Here is a 23,677-nt window from a genome sequence, read left to right on the forward strand (position 1 = left end):
CTATGCCGCAGTCCTTGAGTATCAAACGCTACAAGATACCTTGACTTTTATCTCACATGATGATTCATCCCATGAGCCAAAAGCGCAGGATTTAAGTCCCGTCAAGCAGCACTATTCCCACGCAGTGAGGCATTAGACCTGCCAAACAGCGCCCAGCTACTGCATTCATCGGGAATGCCCAATTTTTGGCCATGTATGAAAATAAGGAGGTGACTATTCCGATCTTTTCACATGGACCGTTAAACTTGCTGTTGGTGACCGAGTCATTCGTTCTGCTGGAGTATTTGGCTCAGCTAAGATTCTGTTTCGGAGTGAGTATTCCCCTCTCAATCCAATAGCGAGATGACTGCTAACACTCTCGAAAGGTGGGATTGGCCCGAAAGATCAGCTAGAGACTGCCCAGAAAACCGAAGGCGACGTATTCATCGACTCTACCCAGTGGATTGATCTTCCGGTCGGTCACAACCTCGACGACCATGTGAACGTAATACTTGCTTCAGCGTAGTATAATTAAGTTAATCCTCCTCAGACAAACATTCTCTTCGAGTACCCAGGCATAGCCAACTATGACTTCAATAGCACTTACGACAATCCCAGTCCGGATGACGCTGCAGCATACCTATGTGAGATAACAGACCTCTCCATGCGAGATGGTTTTGCTTTATTGACTGATAGTAATCTTGCGGCCAACCGATCAGGCATACTGACCCAAGCAGCCCCAGACATCAACCCCATCTTCTGGGATGCGGTCAAAGGAGAGGATGGCATCGAAAGATGGTTTGAATGGACGAGCTATGTTGGCGGGCCGCATAAAGGCAAGACATACAGTGCGTAGCCATATTTCTGTTCTCAGATGATCATTACTGATAGCCACAGATACTTCTGGCATGGCAGCTGCCCTTGGACTCGGCAAGACTTCGAGTGGTCGCACCACAATCAACTCGTCCCTCATCATGAACGTCAGTGTGTTTTCTTACTTCAATGACGAAGGGGATCACGACTTTGAGACTGTTGTAGCCACAGTCAGTGGAGTTGTCAAGGCAATTTCATCCATTCCTCGCGCTACAATGATCAACCCCGCCCCTAGTCAAGACGTGCGAGACTACGTCCAAAAGGTGAGTCAATCTTACTTTTCGCTCGGAAGTCGTCGATATGAAAGCAAGTACGCTGAACATATTGTGTGAGTAGTTGTTTGTGGATATTGGCCGTACTGCCAATCACTGGGTTGGAACCACCCGTCTTGGAACCGACTCTGCTCTGGAAGGTGGTAAACCCGTCGTTGATCTCAACGCGCAAGTCTATGGAACGAAAAACCTGCACATTGTTGACGCAGGAATACTCAATGGGATTTTCACTGCGAATCCGCAAGCTGGAATTGTTATTGCTGCCGAGAAAGTAGCCAAAGAGATTATCAGATTGCATGGATAAACGAGCTTCCAGAGTTTCGGCAGCGTGTCTACATGTAGCGGTGGTGGAGATTTAAGAGGCTCGCTCGATTGTTTAAGGTTAAGGTATCCTGGCTTAGTATGTAAACCTCGGTAATTGTCGCCTGGCAGACAAGCTTTCTGACCCGACGGGCTACTCCGGACTGATTGCCTGCCTTCGTGGGTGACACTTTAATATCGTGCCGCGATTGTGGCTCTCATCATCGTCTCCGTGATTCGTGAAGACTTTGAATTCGACGCAATCACGTCCAGGCAAGGATGGCCTCAGCACTTGAAGTTCATCGATCCCAGAAAACTCGTAGCCATACGCGCAGCTTGTACCCACGTCCGCGTTTCCACAGGCTTGTCTGTCAGCAGCTTAAGCCCCAGACTTTACCGGATCTCGGCACGAACGCCTGGAGCTCGAAAGTGACATCCTTAGCGCATTTGCAACTCATTTCCATGTTCAGATGACCTTCCTGTTTGGTCATCGTTCTTACATTCGTCCCCCCAATCTCGGGACTCGCATTCAGCCGCCCGAAAAAGCTTGAAATCTCTCGTACGGCTCACCAAGATGAATGATTCAACGTGTAATTCGTCACCAACTCGAGATTCGATGATCAGAGCTCATCCAGTTGCTAGTGGCACCGTGCTGTGGTAGCAAATCTTTGAAGTCCCGATGCCCTTCAAACACTAGCAGCATCATTGTCGCTATTGTTGCGCCAGATTGCGAGTCATAGCCCGACTCACAAGATTTCTCGCGTCCTGAAGCAGAATGGACGCTGTTTCCGTGTGAACTTACGATAGCACCCCAAACTTGCCGCCTAGGCGCATCAAGGGATCCTTGGCTTGATTGGCAGCACCGCATAGTAAAACACTAGGCGAGTTCGTCCAACAAGAGGTTCCTAAACTGTCAACTTGCAATTTCATCAATCGTCGCAGCCGCTATGGACAACTTCACGACCATCGCCGAATGCGAGGGGTCTTTTGGCCCCGATGCAACCGTATGCAGCGATCGATTTGACTTCACCCTACTCTTCGAACAATCTATCATGAACATTGGTCCGTCTGCAGTATTGCTTCTGGCCCTCCCCTTCCGGCTACAGCAGCTTCTTCATCAACGCCGCAAAGTCCTACGACATCCCTTGAATGTCGCAAAGATCGCCACCTGCATCGTCTTTGGCGGACTTCAGATCGCCTTGCTCGCGCTATGGACGCAAACACCGCTCTCCAACCGCGTCTCTATCGCTGCCGCAGTCCTCGGCATTCTAGACGCCTTGGCCCTCACTCTCCTCAGCCATGCAGAACATCTCCGATCCATTCGACCGTCCACCACGATCTGTGTCTACCTGGCGTTCTCGCTCATCTTTGACGCCGTACAATGCCGCACACTATGGCTGCTTCCCGGATTGCAAAACTTGGCCAGCGTCTCCTGCGCAGCGCTGGCAATGAAGTTGACGATGTTTCTTCTCGAAGTGCAAGGCAAACGCACATTCCTCCTCGCTGCTCTGCGCCACTTGAGCCCCGAGGCCACGAGCGGCATCATCGGCCGCGGTTTCTTTTGGTGGCTCAACAGCCTGCTAGGAAAAGGATTCAAGGCCACCTTATCTCCGTCGACACTCTACGACATAGATGATGATATGCGGTCCGAGCCCCTGCTCCAGAACCTCAACATCGCGTGGAATGAACGACGAGGACATGGGAAGCGGGCCCTATTACGCTCGATCTTCAGCACGACGAAGATGGCTTTTTTGGTAACAGCTGTACCCAGACTCTTCCTGATTGGATTTAAGTTCTCGCAACCGTTTCTCATCAACCGAATCATCAAATACGTCGATGGGGACCGCGGATCTGATTCCAAATCTGTTGGGTACGGTTTGATAGCTGCGACGGGCTTAGTCTACCTGGGCAATGCGGTGGGTTACAGTGAAGCTGCTCGGTTGTAGTTCTCTCCGCTGATACGGCTCGTCTTGTGTTAGTTGTCGACAGGTTTCTACCAGCACAAGCTCTTCCGTTATATCACGATAATCCGTGGATCTTTGGTTTCCCTCATCATGTCCAATAACCTCGAGTTAGACACAGCGAAGGCCACCGATCCGTCTGCGCCATTGACCTTGGTCAGCACCGACGTGAGAACCATTTGCAGGTCGTTCGAAACGATTCATGAGGTGTGGGCAAATCCCATCGAGATAGGCATTGCCATATGGCTACTTCAAAGACAGCTTGGTCTTGGAAGCGTTGGACCGGCTGTAACCATTATCGGTGAGCAACTGTTTCGAACTGAAGTATGATGCTTTTGATCTAACATCGACTTGAGCTTGCACAATTGGTATGGCGAGGTTGTCGAAACTTATGCCTCGAGCCTCGAAGATTTGGAACGAAGAAATTCAAAAGCGCATTACAGTCACTTCAGAAGTTCTTGGTGCAATTAAGGAGACGAAGATGCTAGGAATGGTAGACTTCCTTCAGCGTGCGATTCAAGACCTGAGAGTGGCAGAGCTGCGCAGAGCAAAGCAGTATCGCCGGTTCATCACTTATATGAACATGCTCGGTAAGCTTGAGGTTCTTAACCTTTTTATATCACAAGCTGAAACCTCGCTATCCAGGCAACGCTCCATCAATGATCGGTCCTGTTGTCACGTTTGGCCTTGCCATCCTTGCGCAGAAGATCAACGCCGGGTTGTCACTCTCTATCGCCACTGTCTTCACTTCTCTGACCATCATCGACTTAATTGCTGGGCCTCTTGCGCAGCTCATCACCTCGGTACCGAGCTTAGTGGCATCTTTGGGAAGTTTTGAGAGGATTCAGGCCTTCGTTGAACAGGGTAGGCCATCAACGGTCACAGATCCTGATTATCTTGAAGCTGCAAGCCACTCTGACGGCCTTGGGCATGCCGGAACTGATCATGGCATAGAGATGGATACGATACGGCCGCAAACGTCGTCCAAGCCATCTTCCGAGCAGAGAGATATCGCGACAGTTCAAAACGGTTCGTTCTGGCTCAAGGCTGACGAGGAACCCATTCTGCGCGATATCAACCTCCACATTGCCCCTTCCACCATGACTACCGTGATTGGCAGAATTGGCTCGGGGAAGACCACCCTTCTTCGGGGACTCCTCGGCGAACTTCCGACCAGCGGATCGGTCAAGACTCTTGGAGGTCCTGTAGCGTATTGTGCTCAGACAACCTGGCTGACGACAGCAACCGTCAAGGAAAATATTCTCGGTGAGACACCGACTGATGAGGACTGGTACGAAAGGGTGGTGCACGCTTGCGCTCTCGTACCCGACTTCTCTCAGCTAGCAAACGGAGATCACACAGTGGTTGGAAGCAAAGGCCAATCCCTGAGCGGAGGTCAAAAGCAACGGGTTGTAAGTTAATATTCTTCATCTTGCTGTCAATCGTGCATAATCGCTCACTGGCTTTGACAGGCTCTAGCGCGAGCAGTATTCTCTAGGAAGCCTGTCCTAGTTGTTGATGATGCGTTGAGCGGGCTGGACAACGCTACCCAGACTCACATCTGGGACTGTCTTTTCAGTCCACGAGGACTTGTCCGCCAATATGGGGCAACCGTGATCCTAACAACACACTCACGTAAGTGGAAACTCATATAACCCCGGCAAGATTTCACAAAATAGGCTTTGTACTCATACTGTCTGCAGTGAAATATCTCAAATTTGCGAATCAAATCCTCATCCTAGGCGATGACGGATATATTGCGAGCCAAGGCAATTTTGACACTATTCGGGAGAGCGCCTATCTTCAGAGCCTTTCTTTCGTGGATGCGCAGCCCAGTGATGCAAAGGACGCTGAGACTATTTCAGTCGCAGGATTTCGACAGCAAAGTCAACCACAAACCAAAGGGGTAGAGGCTGAATCAGAGCAGGACCTCTTGAGAAAGGCGGGTGACACTACCCTCTACTGGTACTACCTGAAGTCCATCGGTTGGTGGTATGGCTCCGCCGGTGCGATATCCTTGATTCTTGACTGCTTCTTCCGAGTCTTCCCTCGTAAGTTCATGTTCCCTTCAAATAATTGTGTCGACTATGGTTTCTGACCTCTGATAGAAATTTGGCTCAAGATCTGGACGGAGGAGGACGCAAGGACCGGTTCATCAGATACAGGCTTCTACTTCGGAGTCTACTCTGCGATTTCTGTCGTGGGCTTGTTTGTTATCGGCGTCAATATCTGGTACATTGCCAAAGCATATTCCTGCCGACTGATAATCCCGGCTCTGCTAACAGAAGCCTACAGGATCATGTTTGTTCTAATCGTGCCTAAGTCTTCTCAAAGCTTGCACTGGACACTTCTCCAGTCTGTCATGAGGCGGGTCACACTTTGCCAAACTGTGGTGCACATCGTTGCTTACTACTTTACAGGGCCCCGTTGTCGTTCTTTGGGTCAACAGACACCGGCGACTTAATCAATAGGTAATCATATCAGAATCATCTCTAAAGCTGTAGATGCCTAACATGTTCTACAGGTTCAGTCAGGACTTGTCTCACATTGACCGAGATCTTCCTACAGCGTTGTTCATGACCTCAATCGGTGAGTGGCTTGTCCCGGGTATCAGCGAGACTACGTAGCTAATCCCTCTCAGCTGTGCTTGATTGCTTGGCAGGAGCTGTCCTGATTGTCATTGGTGCCAAATATCTTGCAGCTGTCATCCCGTTCGCCTTGCTCGCTCTCTACTGCCTACAGGCTTTCTACCTCAGAACTTCTCGCCAGATGCGATTCCTCGATCTTCAGGCGCAGGCTCCTCTTCTGACCAAGTTGATCGAGACCATCGATGGCCTGTCAACCATCCGCGCCTTCGGCTGGCAAACTGCCTTCCGAGAAACTTCACTTGAACTCTTGGATGAGTCCCAACGGCCGTACTACCTGATGTTTTGCATCCAGCGCTGGCTCACTCTGGTTCTCGACATTCTTGTCGGTGCTATTGCAGTATTGCTGGTCTCAATGGCCATGATGATACCGGACGCTACTAGCACCGGAGCCATTGCCATTGCGCTCTACAATGTGCTCAACTTCAACCAATCTCTGGCAACTCTGATTACCTCTTGGACAGAGCTCGAAACATCCCTAGGAGCAATCTCGCGTTTGCGATCCTTCGTATCTCGAACACCAATCGAACCAACGGCTGAAGTGCTTGACAAAATCCCACGCCAATGGCCTGCACAGGGCCAGGTCGAGATACAGAATATCACGGTGTCTTACTCCGCGGAAACGAGACCGGTACTCAAGGGAGTTTCGCTATCTATCCAGCCAGGAGAGAAGGTTGCCATCTGCGGGCGCACAGGCAGTGGCAAATCGACCCTCACTCTCTCTATCTTCAAACTTCTTGGCCTCGACGCAGGGAAAATCCTGATCGATGGTGTTGACATTGGCAGTGTTCCAAACGATGTGCTCCGCCGATCACTCATCGCCATCCCGCAGGAGCCGCTCCTCTTGCCCAGAAGCCTGCGCACGAATCTGTTCCCCTTTAGCGACGACACAACCGCAGGCGATGCGCCGTCCGATGCTGATGTCAGGCCTCGCCGGTTAGGCCTCGTCAGTTAAGGGATAGCTCAGGGGGCATAAAGAGGGGGACTAAGTAATAAAGGAGCAGCTTAAGTATATATAGAGCGCTAATAATATACTTCGAGAGAAGGGTAAATTTTAGTAATTCCTCTTTTAAACCTTAATAATAATTAGTTTTTATAAGCTTTTTTTTTATATTATATACTTATTAATAGTTTAAAATTTTTATTTATAAAGGGGACTAGGCTAAAAGCTTAAAATATTAATAAAAACGAGACGTAATAAGAGAGCGTAGTCGGCGCTATAATAATAATAAAAAAATAACTCTTTTTTATTAAACCCCCTAGAATTACCTCTTTTTTAATAAATAATATAAAAACGAAGTATAATAGGACGAATAATATAATAATAACGTAAAAAGACCGTATTATTAAGAATATTAATAAATTTTAAATAAAATAATAAACCTCTTACCCTTATTTACTAATACTTAAACTAAATAATAAGTAATAAGTTAATAAAACTATAAGAATAGGAACGATAATTAAAAAAAGAAATCCTTATCGTAATATATAAAAAGCGCTTATATAGAAAATAAGTAAATTTAAAACGCTTATAAAGCTTTTTAAATAGCCCGGCCCCTGCGCTAAGGGCTACGGTTTTAGTTATAATAGCCTCAGACATTAGCTTTAATATAAATAAGAACGTAAACCCCTAAACTAAAAATAGTTTAATAAATAAAGCCGTATTTAAAGCGCTGCTTAAGTAATAATAAAGTAATAAGTTCGTACTACCTAAGCCCCTATTTATTAGCTCCTTTTTAACTTAAGTAAGTATTATAAATAAAACGTTTACGTTTAGGCTACTATCCCTCCCTAACTTATTATATATTAATAAATTAGTACAGGATCTATAGAGCTTCTTCTTTAATTATTACTATTACTTCGACTTATAAGCTTAATAAATAAGAATAAACCGTAATAAAATAGTATATATAGTTAGCTACTTAAATAGTAATATAAGAACCTCCTAAATATATTATATTTTTAATTACTAAAGGACCCCTAGGTTTATAATAAACTAGGTTATATAGGAAGAACTAGAAACTTTTTTATAAAATAACCTATTTAATCCCGCTAGCTAAAAAATAATAGCGAGTATATAACTAAATAGTACTTTATAAAATTAAAAAGAAAAAGTCGATAAGTTCGTTAGCTATATTAATAAGCTTAAAATAGAACTAGAATATATTTTAATAAAAAAATAGAGGATTTAAATATTAATAAGTAAATTACGGCCCGAATTATGCTTCGTAATAGTATTATAAATAGAACTTCTGCGGACTTATTTATAATTAGTATTATTAATAAGACGTATTAAATAATCCTCGCTATTAATAGGGAGCTTACGAACGTCCCTTAGGTAATATTTTAACTTAAACTCGAACGAACTAATAAAAAGATACTAGGGCGTTAATAAATCGAATATATAAAGAATACGCCGTAACTTATTTAATAAGGATATTATATACTATAATTATAAAAAAACTAGCTATATTATAAAGGATTACTCGTAACTATAAGAGTAGTATTAATAATACTATAACTATAATAAAACTAGGCACTTTATTAATAGCTACTCGAGCGTTATATATTATAAATATAACTAAAAGGGGTATAAGGCCGTTAGCTATTAATTAGACCTCGCCCTAGCTAAGTAGCGCAGATTAGTAACGAGCTTAAATACTATTTTAATAAAAAAAATAACTAGCGATTAATAAGAGCGGCGCTTAAACGTCCTAATTTATATATACCTAAACTATATATAAAAAAAGCTAAGCGCCCTTATCGATTTAGGAATAAAAGGGAACGTAGTTAGTATCGGTCTACTTAATAGCTTTAATACTAATTTACGAATTTACTTATTATTATAATTAGTAAACGTAGAGGGTAAATAAATAGAAATACTAAAAAGCTATTACTTACGGCTTTAAATTATTAATAATAACTATATAACGGAGATATAGCTATATCGCTTTATAATAACTAATATTATAGTACTTATACTTATCCTTAGTTTCCCTTAACTAGAGGATATTAACTTACTAATTAATTAAAAATAAAAAAAGTAGTAGTATTTAATTTATAAATAATATATCTACTTAGACGCCCTAAAAAAAGGGCTATTAAATAACTTAGTTTTAATAATACTTATATATATCGTAATTAACTTAGTTATAAATAATAATATAATATTAGCGAGCGTAGTTAAGGATTAAAAACTACGTTATTAAGACTTTAACGACTTATTTTTAAAAAAGAAGGCTATTTCGCTACTAAATAGAATATTATATAACTATTATATTAAGCTAAACGACGCGGCGCCTATTCTCTAAGGATCTATTTACTTATTATTAAACTATAAACTTAAGATCCTACGTAACTATTTAATAAAAATAGAAGCTAGGGGCTAAATATACCCCTTTATAAACTTAGTAAGAGTACTTATCCTTTTTATACTTAAAAAAAGAGGAGAGCTATGACTTTATATTAACTATAGAGCGATTAATAAAATTATATAAAAAAATAGAACGCTACTATTATTAATTAGAGAGATATTAAATAGATTATTTAATACCTCTATTTTTATAAAACTAGACCTTAAGAACGCGTATTACTATATATATATAGCCGAGGGTAATAAGTAAAAAACGGCTTTTTATACTAAATACGGGTAGTTCGAGTACTTAGTTATACCTTTTGGGCTAACTAACGCGCCCGCGACTTTCTAAGCGTATATTAATAACGTTCTAAGTAGCCTAGTTAATATTATTTATATTATATACTTAGATAATATCCTAATATATAATAATAACTACGTAGCGCATAAAGAGCACGTACGTAGCGTATTATAAAGACTATAATAATAGAACTTATATTTAAATAGTAATAAATATAAGTTCTATATATTACGTATAAGATTCTTAGGGTATATTATATTTAATAAAAGCGTAAAAATAGAACTTACGCATACTAAAGCTATAATAAATTAGCTATTTCTAAAGAGCGTTAAAAATATATAAACGTTCTTTAAATTTACGGGGTTTTATTATAAATTTATTAATAACTATACTAAAATAATAGTATTTTTAATAAACTTATTAAAAAAGGTAAAACTAGGATAGTTAGAGCTATTAATACCCGCTATAGAGTTATTTAAGAGGCTATTAATAGTATTTACTAACGTGCTAATATTACGATATTTTAACCCTACCCTACTTATATAGTTATAAATAAACGCTTTAGCTCCAGCTATTAGCTTAGTAATTATATAATTATTTAAGAGTAATTAGTACTTAATTATTTATAAGTTAAAGAAATTAATAGATATAGAGAGCTACTATAGTATAAGAAATACGAAGCTACTAGCTATTATAAACGTACTAAAGAACTAATAATATTACCTCGCTTATAGCTAAGATTAGGTCGTAGTATTTATAAATTATTTTAACTTATAGTTCTTAAATATAAAAAAGAGATTAAATAGGAAATAGCTATACTAATTAAACGAACTCGTAGTATTTAATATTAAAATTAGGTTTAAGCTAGGTATAAAAAACCTAGCGAATAGACTATTATAAAAACCTAATTATAATAAAAATAATAATAATAATAAAGTAGAGGAGCTATTATTAAAAATAAAAAAAGACCTCTATAACGTTAAAAATATATAAGAGCCCCTTAAAGTTATAATAATTAAGTATATAAGGACGAGCCGCGGGAGTAGCTTTTAAATAAAAGGGATAATAAATATTTTAAAAACGGAATTAGTAATAATATAAAAAAGTAAGTAAAAGAGGTTAAGAGCTCTAGCTCGAGGGAACTTTAAAAAGTACTTTAAGAAGCGTAACGGGGCTATAAACTTAGGGTATTAGAGTTATAATATAATATTTAAAAAGCTATTTAAGCTTATTATTAAAATTATGAATTATAAGCTACTCGTTCTATAGGACTCTAATATAATAAGAGTACTTAAAATAATAATTAATAAAGAGGGGTTATTAATAATAAGTTAATTACGGGCTGCTTAATAAGAGGATACTTTTATAAAAAATAAATAGTAAATTAAAAAGAACTAACGGCCTTACTTAGTTAAAAAAAAGTAATAATAGAGCTAAGTATATAACTCGAGAGGGTTATTATATTACGGTAGCTATACTTATATACCGCTATATAAGGGGCTAAAAAGGGAGGTTATTAAAGTATATTATAATACGCTTATAATAAGATATTATAATATAAAACGGATAATAATACTACTAAAACGCTATTATTATTAAAATAGAGTAAGTAAGGATATAAAAAGTTATATTAATACTTATATAATATACTAGCGGATGAAGCCTCGTTATTATAAGCTATATAGCTTATTATGCCCCCTACTTACCCTAGTTAAGCTATAATAAGAGATATTACTAAACTTTATTATAGACTTATTTATATTAATTATATTAATTAAAAAGCGCCCTTACGACGTAGTACTTATTATAATAAACCGATTTATAAAATATAATATTTATATTATTATAAGAACGACCCTTATAGCCTAGGGATTTATAAACTTCTTATTTATAAAGATCTTTATTAAGTTTAGAATATTTAAAAAGATCGTTTTTAATAGGGGGTCGTTATTTATAAATAAGTTTTAAACTTATCTTTATTACTTCTTAATAATAAAAAGGTATTTTAGTACTACGTTTTATTTATAAACGGACGGTTAAATAGAATAGTAAAACTAATACTTAAAATAGTACTTTTATTACTTTTATACTTAGGACTAATTAAATTAAGTATAGCGTCTTTATTTAACCGAGTTTATATATAATAACGCCTAGTATTTAATAATTTATAAAGCACTTACTAAGGCCCTATTTAAGTTCTTATTTATATATTTTATATCGATCTTAACGGGGGCTTAAGATAATATATAAAATATCTTAACTAAGGAGCGTATAGCCTAATTACGAGCTAACTAAGAAGTTCTACGACCCCTTATATAAGAAGTACGTAAGACGTATAAATAATAAGCTAATAAAGCTAAGATAAATATATTATATAAAATAGGTAATTAAGTACTATTATTAAAAAAGAATATTAATAAGTAGCGTCTTAGTTAGAAATTAGCTAATAAGTATTTAGGCCTATTTAAAGTTAAATTAATAGTTAGAACGGTAGGGGTCGCTTACTAACTAGATATACTAACGTAATATAAAATATATAATATATTCTATATATCCTTACTCAAGCTATATTAATACTATAAAAAAGCCCTTTAAAAGCCCTTATTTATTAAAAATATAAATAGGGAGCTACTTTATAAAATATAAAATATTATATAATATAGAGGGCTAAAGAGGAGGTAATAATACCTAATTTAGTAAAAGGGATATAATAGTAATAAAAATATATAAGAGCTAGCTAAGTATATTAAAAACGTAGTAATAATTAGTATATATAAAGAACGAGTTTTAATTAAGTAGCGCGCTTTAGCTCTTAATAAGCCTAATAATATAATAAACTAACTACTAAAAAAAAAAAAAGGGGGCTATATAGTTATAACTAAGTAGTATAAACGCGCTAATTACGAACCGTTTTTTTAATCCTTATAATACGCAAAAGGACTACCCTTATTTATAAAAGAACTACTTTTATATATAAAAGGGCTACCCTAGCTATTATCTTAGGGGTCGTTATAAAAGAAATAATCTCCTTATTATTAATAAATTTATAAATAATTAACTACGAATATAAAGCATAAGCGGGGCGACTATATACTAGCTAAAATATTATTTAAGTAGCGTACTTCGTTATAAATAATACGAAGTAGCGTAATTATAATATTATTATAAAATAAAGACATAGCGCGGGAAGAGCTTATAACTACTTTATTATTATTATTATTAATAACGGGGGTTAAATAGGCCTCCTTATTAGCGCGCTTAAGTACCCTCTACGTATTACTAATAGTAATTTAGTAAGTTTACTAAAGCTATAGAATAATATTAGCGACCTAAGTAATAGTAATAATAAAGTAATAATAAAGTAATAAACTTCTAAATTATAAACGTTATTATTTAAAATAAGAGCGGTATTTTATAAGGTTCGGACCGTAGATTTTATAAACTTAGGGACCTAAAATATTATTAATATAATATATAAAAAAAGTAACGAAGTAATAACCGTACTAAGCGCTTATTATATTTTTATAAAAATAGTTCTGCGCAGTATACTTAATATAACGTATATTAAATTTTAAAAAAATCTTAAATAAAAGAGCGAACTAGGGGTTATAAATTACTAACTTAGCTAATTATAATACTTAGTTTTTAAATTAAGCGCTTTATATATAACGTAAGTAGAGTAGGGGAGCGGGCGTACTTAGTTAACCCCGATTTTCTTAGTATTTTTGTTTTTTTATAAAAGTTTATAATAATTAATATAAGTAGTATATAAGTAATAATATATATACGAGGTTAAAATAAGTAAAGGGGATATTAAGCTTTTTAAATAAATTATTATTACTATTATTACTAAGTATACTTATAGTATTAATAACCGTTTTATTATTAATAATAGCAACTCCGTAATTAAGAACTATATTTATATTAAAACGAGTTAGTAGCGAATACGGAATAACTTTATAAAAGACTTACTTAGGTACGGGAAGTATATAAAAATAGGGATTTAAAAAATATTCGTTAGTTATAATATTTACGTAACAAGGGAGTAGTATAAACGCTAATAAAAATAAAAAACTATATTTAAAAAAAAAAAATTATACAAAAAAGAAAAAAAGAAAAATTTAGAATTATAATAGCTTAAAAAGGGGTTAATATTAATAAATAAAAATAGGGTAATAACTACTTAAGTATTAATAATTATAAGGACGGTTTATAAATAAGAGCGACCTAGGTATAGAATTATAAAGTTATTATTTAAAATAAGGGGTTTATATTTAAATTAATAAGCACTACTTATACTTACTCTTATATTATATATTTAAAAACTTTTTAAATAAAAGATTAATATAATATATATAAATTATAAATAAGCTTTAAAACGAAGCTTAAAAAAGAGAGTACTTTATTAAGCTTTATTAATTAGGCCTTATTAATTAAGGAATAGCTTAAAAGATATAAAGAGGGGGACTAAGTAATAAAGGAGTAGCTTAAGTATATATAGAGCGCTAGTAATATACCTCGAGGGAAGGGTAGATTTTAATAATTCCTCTTTTAGACCCTAATAGCAGTTAGCCTCTATAAGCTTCTTCCCTGTGTCACACACCTATTGACAGCTGACCTCATAGATGCCCTGACCACGGTCTCACTATGGTCAGCCATCTCCTTGAGTGGTGGTCTCGACACGGATGTTTCTAACCTACCACTGTCCAAGGGCCAAAAGCAGCTGTTGTGTCTAGCCCGGGCTATAGTCAGGAAGAATTCTAGCAAGGTCCTGGTACTTGATGAAGCTACCAGTGCCGTCGATCAAGAAACCGAAGACATGATGGCTAGGATCATCGAAAGCGAGTTCGTTGATCATACTATCATATCTGTGGTTCACCGTCCTCAGGCCCTCCGTGGCATCGATAAAATTGTCACCTTGCAGGACGGCCGAGTAGTAAGCGTGGGGTCTGCAGAGAACTAGGAATAACGCGGGCTTTAGAATGCAGGAGCGGGAAAGATATATCTAGACAATATCAATGACAAGTAGGATAAGTTTGGATCCTGGTTGTTCATTGTTTTTGTCTTGGCTAATATGAAAAAGCTGACGGTCAGCTGTTGGTTCTCACCGTAGGCTCATAGGCCTAGTTCCCTGTGTATTATACTGTAATTTCCAGAACGGAACTCCTTGGTATTGCGTCTTCAGCACGATCCGCCGGGTAGCTATCCGCCCTGCGATGCCGCCAAGGCTTTACTTCGCATTAGCCATTATGATGAGAACCAGGATGTGCAAGGGGGTCTTCAACGTCGATCGCTTTTCTGTTGCCGCAGTTGATGTTTGCTGGTTGCGTCAAAGTTGCCGAGGATCTTAATCTGACATGCGTGAAGTCTAAGAAATGGCGTTACTTTTTCACATAAATACACAATAACGCCTTCGGAATTTCTTTCATTCGACCCATGTACCTTGATAAGTGGCTAATACCATGCGTACTTGCACACTGATAGCCTATCATCTATATTGCGTTTCGTGTGATCCGAAGTCTCATTGTTTAGTGCTGTACTCCACCGTGATTGTCTTCGTCTGGACAATATTGTTTCCTCGCATGATGGCTTTCTCTGATGAATCATCCTCTGTCGGATCACCCTCGGTATGACTAGTCGCGATAGTAACTGGGTTATTGGACCCCATGCTGGCCATCACAAATGCCTCGCCATTGTTGTCGCGATCGAATTGCGAATACTCGGCTCTATTCCGCGTTTCATTTGTACCACCGATAGTCATTCGTGATATGGGCTTGCTCCCAGTACCACCGACAGTCTTGGTTCCCTTGCCATATGTGCTTTCGCCGATAATCTTGGGTGCGACGTGTCGGAAAAACTTGCGTAAGGTCGGCAGAGAGGCGCAAATTACGACTAGGTTCGCTTCAACGATACTGAAAGATCGATTTGTCAGAAAATACAGCCACGGATATTGGGGATAGGATCAAAGGAGGCCGAGCTTCACTTACATCCACAAACTAGCCCATGAGATGACCCAGCTTTGGTCCATGCTTGTAAGCATGGCTGGAAGGAGAGAAACGCGGACGATCGAAGTGACGACTGTACTACACGTCTTGTTAGCTTCGCCAGAGTCTCGCTACGTGTACCAGCATCTTGAAGAATAGTGGCGATGCTAACTTACAGTGACCCAACTGCGAAAATGAAGAACAGCCCAACTTTCTGCCTACGCGGAATCTGTAGCTTCACAACGATGGGTATCGGAAGCGCGAAAAGTATCAAGTCCGAGATGATGTTTGCCGCAGCAGTCGCAATGTATAGTGATGGTCGGTTGATGCATGCGCCTTCCGTGATGGTAACGTCCCAGCTCATTGCGATTGGATCACAGGCGAATACCAGAGCAAAGAAGATGCCGATACTGTAACCGGCAATGATCGCAAGAGAAATCCACACAGCTCGTTTGAACCATCTCTGAGGTGATAGTCGGAAGTCAAATATCAAGAGGGAGACTTTGGCGAAACTTCCACAGAGGGTATAGATGGCGGCGGCGAGGAAAACATCCTGCGTTGACGATTACGTTAGTACACCGGGCTCGCAAAAGAACATCCTAGTCTCCAAAGACGGAATGAACGGACAGTGAGATCCGGTCCCACTTACCATCATGTATATGTTGTACTTTTCGATAGAGATCTCCCATCCGTGGACACCTCCAGACCCATATGCAAACATATCTACCGAGGGCTTGTCAGCAACAACCTGGTAGCCGACCATCTCAGCTTGGCATTTCCACTCACGAACACATAATCCAATGGTAGCGATAGAGGTGAACTATAATACAGTCAGCGAGACTGGTCTCAACAAGTTGACCAAGCTTGTCAGCGTTGTGTGGCTGGGCTTGAGGCTGCACGTTGCTGCAAGTCGCGACCCGGTGTCCGAGATACTGGGACTTACCCAAGCCAGAAGAAGAAAGACTACCAAGACCAAGCGTTAGTCCACGCAGCTTGCCAAGTCGCTGCTTAAGATATGATAAAAGTCAAGTAGTGACGATACAGGATAGTGTAGGAAAGGAATCTCATGGTGCTTTTTGTTGGGTATTCTTACCATCGTCCCACTGCAATCGACCGATCAAGAAGGCTTTCGTGTACAGCCTTTGCGCCATGAGCAAAACACTGAGAAGTGTACCAAATCCAGCTACATAGTAAGCTTCGGGTACAGCCTGCCGCTGTGGGTTATCGAAATTGACCACATAGCCTTCAGGAGGCGGAAGAACAGTGACAACGCCCTTCACCAATGGCATGGCTTGGATACTACAAATCGGATGGGCAAGCTGCTGATTCCGTGCTGATGCTTGCGGTGAAATGTGTCACTCAACAAAGTCGATCAAGTGGCAGGAACACAGTATCATAAGTATGTGGGCGCCCGGTGGCTTAAAGGACATTACATCCTTCGGGCGAAAGGTATTTTCGGACGCCATGGTCGTTATGTACGAAACGATACGAGAGCAACCGTGGAAGTATTAGTTTTAGCATGTATCATTCTCGACTCCTTGACACCGACACTCTTTGCACATCGTATATAGAGTGTGATTCGCAAGCATGTTCACGTTTATGTTAAACCTGAGCTTTGAAGAGCGGAAGAAGGGAGGCCACATCCTCGGCCCCCCGTGCTTCCTGATGCAAAATGCCCTGTTCTTGTTCCACCGTCCTGCAGTCACAAATTTCTGTTGGAACCAACGCCGTAATACCCTTGACTAGCGGCTGGCCAAGATAATTCTGCGCGATATCACTTCATCCGGCATTCTGGCCCGAAGAACAGCACGTAATTGTCGATGTTTCCACTTTTACCTGTCGCTCAACAAGCCCGGTCACAGGGATGAATTGTGTTGGAACTAGGGTCTTGTGAAGTTGAGACAAATCCATCATCCTCTCTTTCGGCGAAATGCACGAGAGAATTTAGCAACCGCATGGCGGAACCGACGACCAGGTCGTTCGATTACCTATCTCGAGGCTCAAATACACTCGCATAAATGCGCCTCGTGCCTGCAGTTCTTGGCTGCAAGAGGCTGCATCTCAATTTCAAATGTCTTGGGAGTTATTTGCAGCATTTTTTCTCACTTGCCACTTGTCGGGTCTTGATCTCCGGTCCGACCGCTTTCCGTGCCACTATGTGGAAGGAAGTTGTAACAATGGCAAGTTCGATCGATGCCCCTTTTGCAAGGTCGCTTGGATGAAGAGGTATAAGATGCTGATAATTCCGGAGAAAGAGGTAGCTTCAGCCTTCCAAATGGACAACGCCGATCAGACTTTGTCCTAGCATACCTTCATCTTGCATTGTGGCGCTGTATCTGATAGCACCCGTACCGTCGATGAGCTACCCCGGATGATGGCGGGGGCTAAATCGTTCGATGCGGCATGGCCCCCCGTGATCGGCTCAGTCCGTTGAAGCGTGGGTCAGTAAGCATTTTCATCTGGCCCTGGCCGAGGCGATGTTGGTTGCTCGTTGTTGTCGGCGTAATGCCTGTAGATTGTCAGGGTTTCCAGAAGGATGGGCTTACGCGGAGGGCACGGAATCGAACCCCAGTGCCCGGTAGCAAGTTAATTTCTTCCCCGACAGCAAGGCCCAGGATCTTGGGTGGGACAACGGAGCTTCGGTGACTGGGATGGTATTCGGTTACTTCCAACAACATCGAGCAACGTTGTGGAAAGACATAGGATGGGAAGAGGGAAGAGAGCAACAGGGGTTGAAATCGCACCAACGATATTCTGTGCTGCCAGACGGGGGAAAGAAGCATGTTTGCCAAGTCTCCAACGCAAGGATTGCAGCAAACTTAGCCACATGCAATGGATGCTACCCACCCTTGCCAGAACTGAAAGACTGGACCGATAAACATCACATCGATGACAACTGGACGGTGCAAGCCGTGATGAGGGGCTGTCTTGTTCTACACTACTGCATCACGGCAGTAATGTCCCACCTTCATCTCAGTCCTTCGTTCGTCCAGGCCCTTTCATGGACCAATATTCCATTTCGGGCTTCTTGCGGTCCACCGTGCTGGATTGCAGCTCCGAGGTTGCTTCAGGACAGGGTAATATAAAGGACAAGCTGACGGCTTATCACAGAAAGTCTGCCTTCGTGTTCACATCTGTCAGTGCAACCCACTCCCGTTGGTCTTTTTTCACAAGTCGCTCCTTGGCTCTGGTGTCGGCCTTGTCACCAAAATTCTCCCCGTCCGTCCTATCAACTGACCGTCGCATTTCAATCCTTTCCAGCCTCCATGATGAAGTCTACCATCATGGCAATGAGCACTGCAGCAGCTTTGTTCGAAATCGCGTCTGCTGCGACTTGCTACTCACAGTCAACGGCATGCGTGAGTTCCCGTAGCTACAGACACACCTCCGTCGTAAAAGTTCAAACATATTACTGACTTTGACCAGTGCTTGAAATTGAACAAGGCCCCAGGACTCGCTGGCAAGATCTACTTCCCCAACTCCACCGAGTATGTGGAACGTATGGACTCGTACTGGTCCATCACCGCTGCCCTGGACCCTTGGTGTATCGCACAGCCCTCAACAGCCGAGGATGTCTCGACCATCATCACCACCCTCGCTGCGTCTAACTGCACATTCGGCGTTCGCGGCGGTGGCCATGGCTCCTTCGCTGGATCCAACAGTGTCAACGATGGTGTCACCATTGACTTTGGCTTCTTCAACAGCACCACCTACAACCCCGACACCAAGATCGCCTCCATTGGACCCGGCGGTCACTGGCAGACTGTCTACGACACCCTTGCCCCGTATGGAGTTGTCGTCACGGGTGGCCGTGCTGGCACCGTCGGAACTGGAGGCTTCATTCTCGGCGGCGGCAACTCTTTCCACTCGGCGTCTCATGGTTTCGCATGTGACCAAGTTGCCAACTTTGAGGTGGTCCTTGCTGATGGATCCATCGTTAATGCCAATGCCACTTCCAACCCTGATCTGTGGCAAGGCCTCAAAGGAACCGGCGCCAACCTTGGTCTTGTCACCCGCTTCGACATGTACGCCATTGACTTTCCCGACCCAACAAAGCCGGTAGTCTGGGGAGGCAACCTCATCTACGACTTGGAGTCCGGGCCCAAAGTCATCGATGCCCTCGTTGAGTTCACGGAGAACGTCCACAAGGACGAGAACAGCTCTTCCATCGTCTACTGGGCGTACCTCCCCCAGCTCGGCGGTATGATCCTCAACGCCGCTATCGAGAACACCTTGGCCGAGGTTGCGCCCCCTGCCTTTGACGCTTACTATGCGGCTGGCAACATTACCCAGGACACTACCAAGGTCGACTTAATTTCCATCGTCGCAAACGAACTCGGTTCCGGTCAGCCCGCCGGCTTCCGCAACGCCTGGTTCACGCTCGCATTTGACAACGATGCTCGGATCATGAACTACGCCGTCGAGAAGTTCTACAACCTGAACGCGGATCTCGAGAAGGCCGTCGGTGCTGACTCAGGCTTCAACACCCTCTGCATGTTCCAGCCCATCACCAAGTCCATCGTCGACAAGGGCATCGCCATGGGTGGGAACAGCATGGGGCTGGACCACTACATCACCAGAGGCAACGGCATCATGTTCCTCATTACCTTCGCCGTCAACGGAGCTGAGAATGAAACCATTTCCTTCCCGTACATCCAGGCTTACACAGAGGACGTCGAGGCTTATGCTGCGTCTTTGGACTTGAACTGGGGTTGGATCTTCCTCAACTATGCTCACAAGGTACAAGATGTTATCTCGTCGTACGGTGAGGCTTCCATCGAGAGGCTGAGGGCCGCTTCTACCAAGTACGATCCTACTGGTGTTTTCCAGAACCTTCGTCACTCAGGCTTCAAGATTCCCTTCTAGATTTCCGGTGTAACAGTTGGCGAGAGAGAGAGCCTCCAGCATCAGAGATCGTCGATCTACTTGGCACCTTAAAGAAGAAGGTCATTATCACATAGACTCATAATATTAGAAAACACAACCTCCCACTCTGGCGACCGTGTACACTCCGTGCTAAATCTACGTGCTCAAATTCCCAATCATCCTGACACTTCATTGGGAATTTTGATAACACTCAGTATGGAAGAATTAGAATAAGTGACTAGGTAGTTGGTATTAAATTCACAACCGCTAGAAGGAACGCTACGTTTGCTATGTACTCTGTGCAGAAAGCGACCTCTATCGAACAAATCCGACTATCAACAGGTGCAGCCACCGCTCAGGGCAAAACACGGCAGCCAAGTGCAAGACTCCCAGAAAGATCCATCACTTGCCACGCAAGTACAGCAGTAGCAACCAGCGCAACAACAATCCTGACCCAGACTGCCGCCCACATTGGCACCACTCCTCAAAGGATCCATCTGTTTTCCAGCCTCATACGCGCCATACACGATTCCGGCTCCCGCTCCCGTGGCAGCGACACCCCATAGCCCGTTCTGCATCGAATTCTGGAACCCCTTGACGGCCTTGTCCGGAGTAATCTCGGTGAGTCTATGAGTTGGTGTCTCAAGACTTTCCTTGAACCAGTCATAGTCTAGTGCACATCCTTCAGGCGTCTTGATGATGCTGCCGAACCTCTTGAGCAGCTCCCGGCAGTCGTCGTATCCCAGATCTTCAGCGGGAATGGATGAGCGCGCGGCAGCCCATTCGGTGTTGACTTCGTCTTTCGTCAAAGTCGTCCAGCCGATCTGACAAACGGTATAGTCACGGTTGTGATAGCCCTTGGACGGTGTCGAAAGCTGAAGTGCTCTGAGCTTATTCGTCTCTTCCTTTAAGGACCATGCAGCCACCCTCGCTTCATACACCCGAGCAGGCTCGAAAGAACTGGTCTTTTCGCTCTCTGGCACTGTTGGATTACGAGGCAGAAAAGGGGCCCTATTAGGTAGTTAGGTAGGGGTGGTAGGTAGGCAGTCTGGGCCCGTGCAGACGGACCCTTCCACCTACCTATACCCACTGAGGGACCGCGGGCTCTGCCCACGATCTTCCCCTCCTACACACACACATACGCAATAGACCTATACTAACCTATTAACCTAGTCGCAACCTAAAAAGTCTAACCTACTTACATATATACTAACACTAATTAGTAGTTAAATTATATATATATTTTTACTATAGGTTAGTAAGAATATAACCGTAAAAGAGATAGCCTCGACCTACCTCGCTAGCTATTCCGACTTATTAACTTAGTTCTATCTATCTAATTAATAATAAGCGGCCCAGTCTATACTACCTTAGCTCTCTTTTATTATTATTAATTAATAACTAATTAACTAGTCGTAGGCCGTTAAGAGCGCGCTTTATTATATATAATCTTTTTTACTAAGACTATTATTATAAAAGGATTAACTACTTTACTATTATTATTAACCTCGCTTTTATTATTAATATTATTTTTGCTAGCCTTATTACTATTATTAACTTCTCTTTAATCGAACCGCTCGTAAAAAAAATCTATTTTAAATATATTATAACTAAGCACTACTTTAAACTAATAATAAATAAAAAGAGATTAATTACTAAGAGATTAATTTAATAATCGCTAGCGTACTAGCGCTTAATAATAATAAGACCTTCGGAATTATAAATATGTTAATAACAAATCTCTTATTAATAGTAAAATATTCCGAGATACTAAAGAAAGGAAAAGATCTCGATAATAGTAGTAATAGGGATCTATTTTATATTATTAATAAATCTACCTCTTTCTAACCTAATAAAAGCTCCGAGACTAGATTAATAAAATAAAGTACGAGAAGTACTAAAAAGAATCGCTAATTAATAACTAATAAAATCCTCTATTTATTACTAAAAGTACGGTTATAAAAGGCCTTTCTTCCCTTTTTATAACCTTTTACTAACCTTAATAACCTTCCGTTTATATACCTCGTTAAAGGAGTAGAATTTTTTAATTAATAATAACAGCCCGCTTACTATTATTAAAACGATCGCTACGACTAACCTACTACTCCTTTTACCCTAACTAACGTTATATTATAATTATAATATAACGATTATATTTTATAATAATTTTTTACTATATAACTTACCTCGTAAATATATTATAATAACTACTAGCCCTAGTAATAAGTAAAAAGGGTTTAATAATTAGTTAATATTACCTCTAGCCTACCTATACTCTTAAATTATAAAACTATACCTAATTCTAATTCGCTAATAAAACTACGTTAACCTAACTTAATAGGGCTTATTTAATATTATACCTACCCTTATAAACAATAGAAAGCTTAATACCTTTATTTTTTATATAATAAAATACTACTATCGAGACGGCCTAACGGGCAAGGAGCTATAAAAGGACTTTAAAACCGACTTTTAAAGCTAGGAGGTAGGGGACTTTTTAAAAATAGAAAGTACGATTCTTAAGAAGCTAAGAAACTTCTTTATAAATAACAGTATTAATTTAATAATTAAAGATCGTAGTTAAATAGTAAAAAAGATCGCTAGCGCCTTTAATACTTAATACTTCCTTATTTAGATTTTTAAAAAGATTATAGCTTATTATAGCTATACTAAATACTTTAATATATTATATTATAATCCTTACTTCTTCTACTTATTACTTTTATAGTTAGTAAATACTAATAATCTTGTTTAATAAGCTAGAGAAATAGTAAAGGAATCCGCATAACCCTAACTCGCTTAATCTTAGTAATTAAAATTCTAACCTTAGCTTTATTATTAACTAACTAACCTACTACCTCTTTAAAAAAAAAAAGGAAGAAAAACTAGAGAATAAAGTTATTATTACTTAATAACGAAATCTACCCCGTTAGATACTATACTTCGATATAAAAACTAAAGATAATATTATACCTAATACCCGCTAATTAATTAACCTCGCTAAGCTCTATAATAATAAAAATAAGTATAATAACGAGAAGTACGATATTTTTAATAAAAAACTTCGGATTTTTAAAGTATTATACTAACGAGCGAGAATTAGTAAATAATACTATTTTAGTACTTTCCTAAATATATTTA

General features: G+C 40.5%; 6 protein-coding genes across 6 annotated transcripts; 4 read left to right on the top strand and 2 right to left on the bottom strand.

Annotated features, from left to right (window-relative positions):
- Nucleotides 1–191: 191 nt before the first annotated feature.
- CLUP02_11647 (cellobiose dehydrogenase precursor) lies at nucleotides 192–1,428 on the top strand (the record flags this gene model as incomplete). The annotated part of the gene is made up of 5 exons (XM_049290614.1): nucleotides 192–311; nucleotides 530–623; nucleotides 717–827; nucleotides 895–1,115; nucleotides 1,189–1,428. 5 exons carry the CDS (start codon nucleotides 192–194, stop codon nucleotides 1,426–1,428), a joined length of 786 nt encoding a protein of 261 aa, XP_049147759.1.
- A 943-nt stretch (nucleotides 1,429–2,371) lies between these two features.
- CLUP02_11648 (ABC transporter) lies at nucleotides 2,372–6,985 on the top strand (the record flags this gene model as incomplete). The annotated part of the gene is made up of 9 exons (XM_049290615.1): nucleotides 2,372–3,340; nucleotides 3,404–3,686; nucleotides 3,742–3,975; nucleotides 4,031–4,797; nucleotides 4,858–5,020; nucleotides 5,089–5,436; nucleotides 5,494–5,756; nucleotides 5,890–5,974; nucleotides 6,048–6,985. The coding sequence occupies 9 exons, from the start codon at nucleotides 2,372–2,374 to the stop codon at nucleotides 6,983–6,985; spliced, it is 4,050 nt and encodes a 1,349-aa protein (XP_049147760.1).
- A 7,322-nt stretch (nucleotides 6,986–14,307) lies between these two features.
- On the top strand, nucleotides 14,308–14,649 carry CLUP02_11649 (ABC transporter; the record flags this gene model as incomplete). Its single annotated transcript, XM_049290616.1, has 1 exon — nucleotides 14,308–14,649. A coding segment is annotated over one exon (342 nt), but the record flags the coding sequence as incomplete, so codon positions are not given.
- Nucleotides 14,650–15,207: 558 nt separating this feature from the next.
- Nucleotides 15,208–16,959, bottom strand: CLUP02_11650 (uncharacterized protein; the record flags this gene model as incomplete). Its single annotated transcript, XM_049290617.1, has 6 exons — nucleotides 15,208–15,598; nucleotides 15,674–15,769; nucleotides 15,847–16,223; nucleotides 16,320–16,490; nucleotides 16,614–16,633; nucleotides 16,764–16,959. The coding sequence occupies 6 exons, from the start codon at nucleotides 16,957–16,959 to the stop codon at nucleotides 15,208–15,210; spliced, it is 1,251 nt and encodes a 416-aa protein (XP_049147762.1).
- Nucleotides 16,960–18,671: 1,712 nt separating this feature from the next.
- Nucleotides 18,672–20,536, top strand: CLUP02_11651 (FAD binding domain-containing protein; the record flags this gene model as incomplete). Its single annotated transcript, XM_049290618.1, has 3 exons — nucleotides 18,672–18,825; nucleotides 18,932–19,029; nucleotides 19,097–20,536. 3 exons carry the CDS (start codon nucleotides 18,672–18,674, stop codon nucleotides 20,534–20,536), a joined length of 1,692 nt encoding a protein of 563 aa, XP_049147763.1.
- Nucleotides 20,537–20,712: 176 nt separating this feature from the next.
- CLUP02_11652 (uncharacterized protein) lies at nucleotides 20,713–21,676 on the bottom strand (the record flags this gene model as incomplete). Its single annotated transcript, XM_049290619.1, has 3 exons — nucleotides 20,713–20,723; nucleotides 20,991–21,518; nucleotides 21,673–21,676. 3 exons carry the CDS (start codon nucleotides 21,674–21,676, stop codon nucleotides 20,713–20,715), a joined length of 543 nt encoding a protein of 180 aa, XP_049147764.1.
- Nucleotides 21,677–23,677: the final 2,001 nt, after the last annotated feature.

The sequence above is a fragment of the Colletotrichum lupini genome, chromosome 6, assembly GCF_023278565.1.
Source record: "Colletotrichum lupini chromosome 6, complete sequence".
NCBI classification, from domain to species: Eukaryota; Fungi; Ascomycota; class Sordariomycetes; order Glomerellales; family Glomerellaceae; genus Colletotrichum; species Colletotrichum lupini.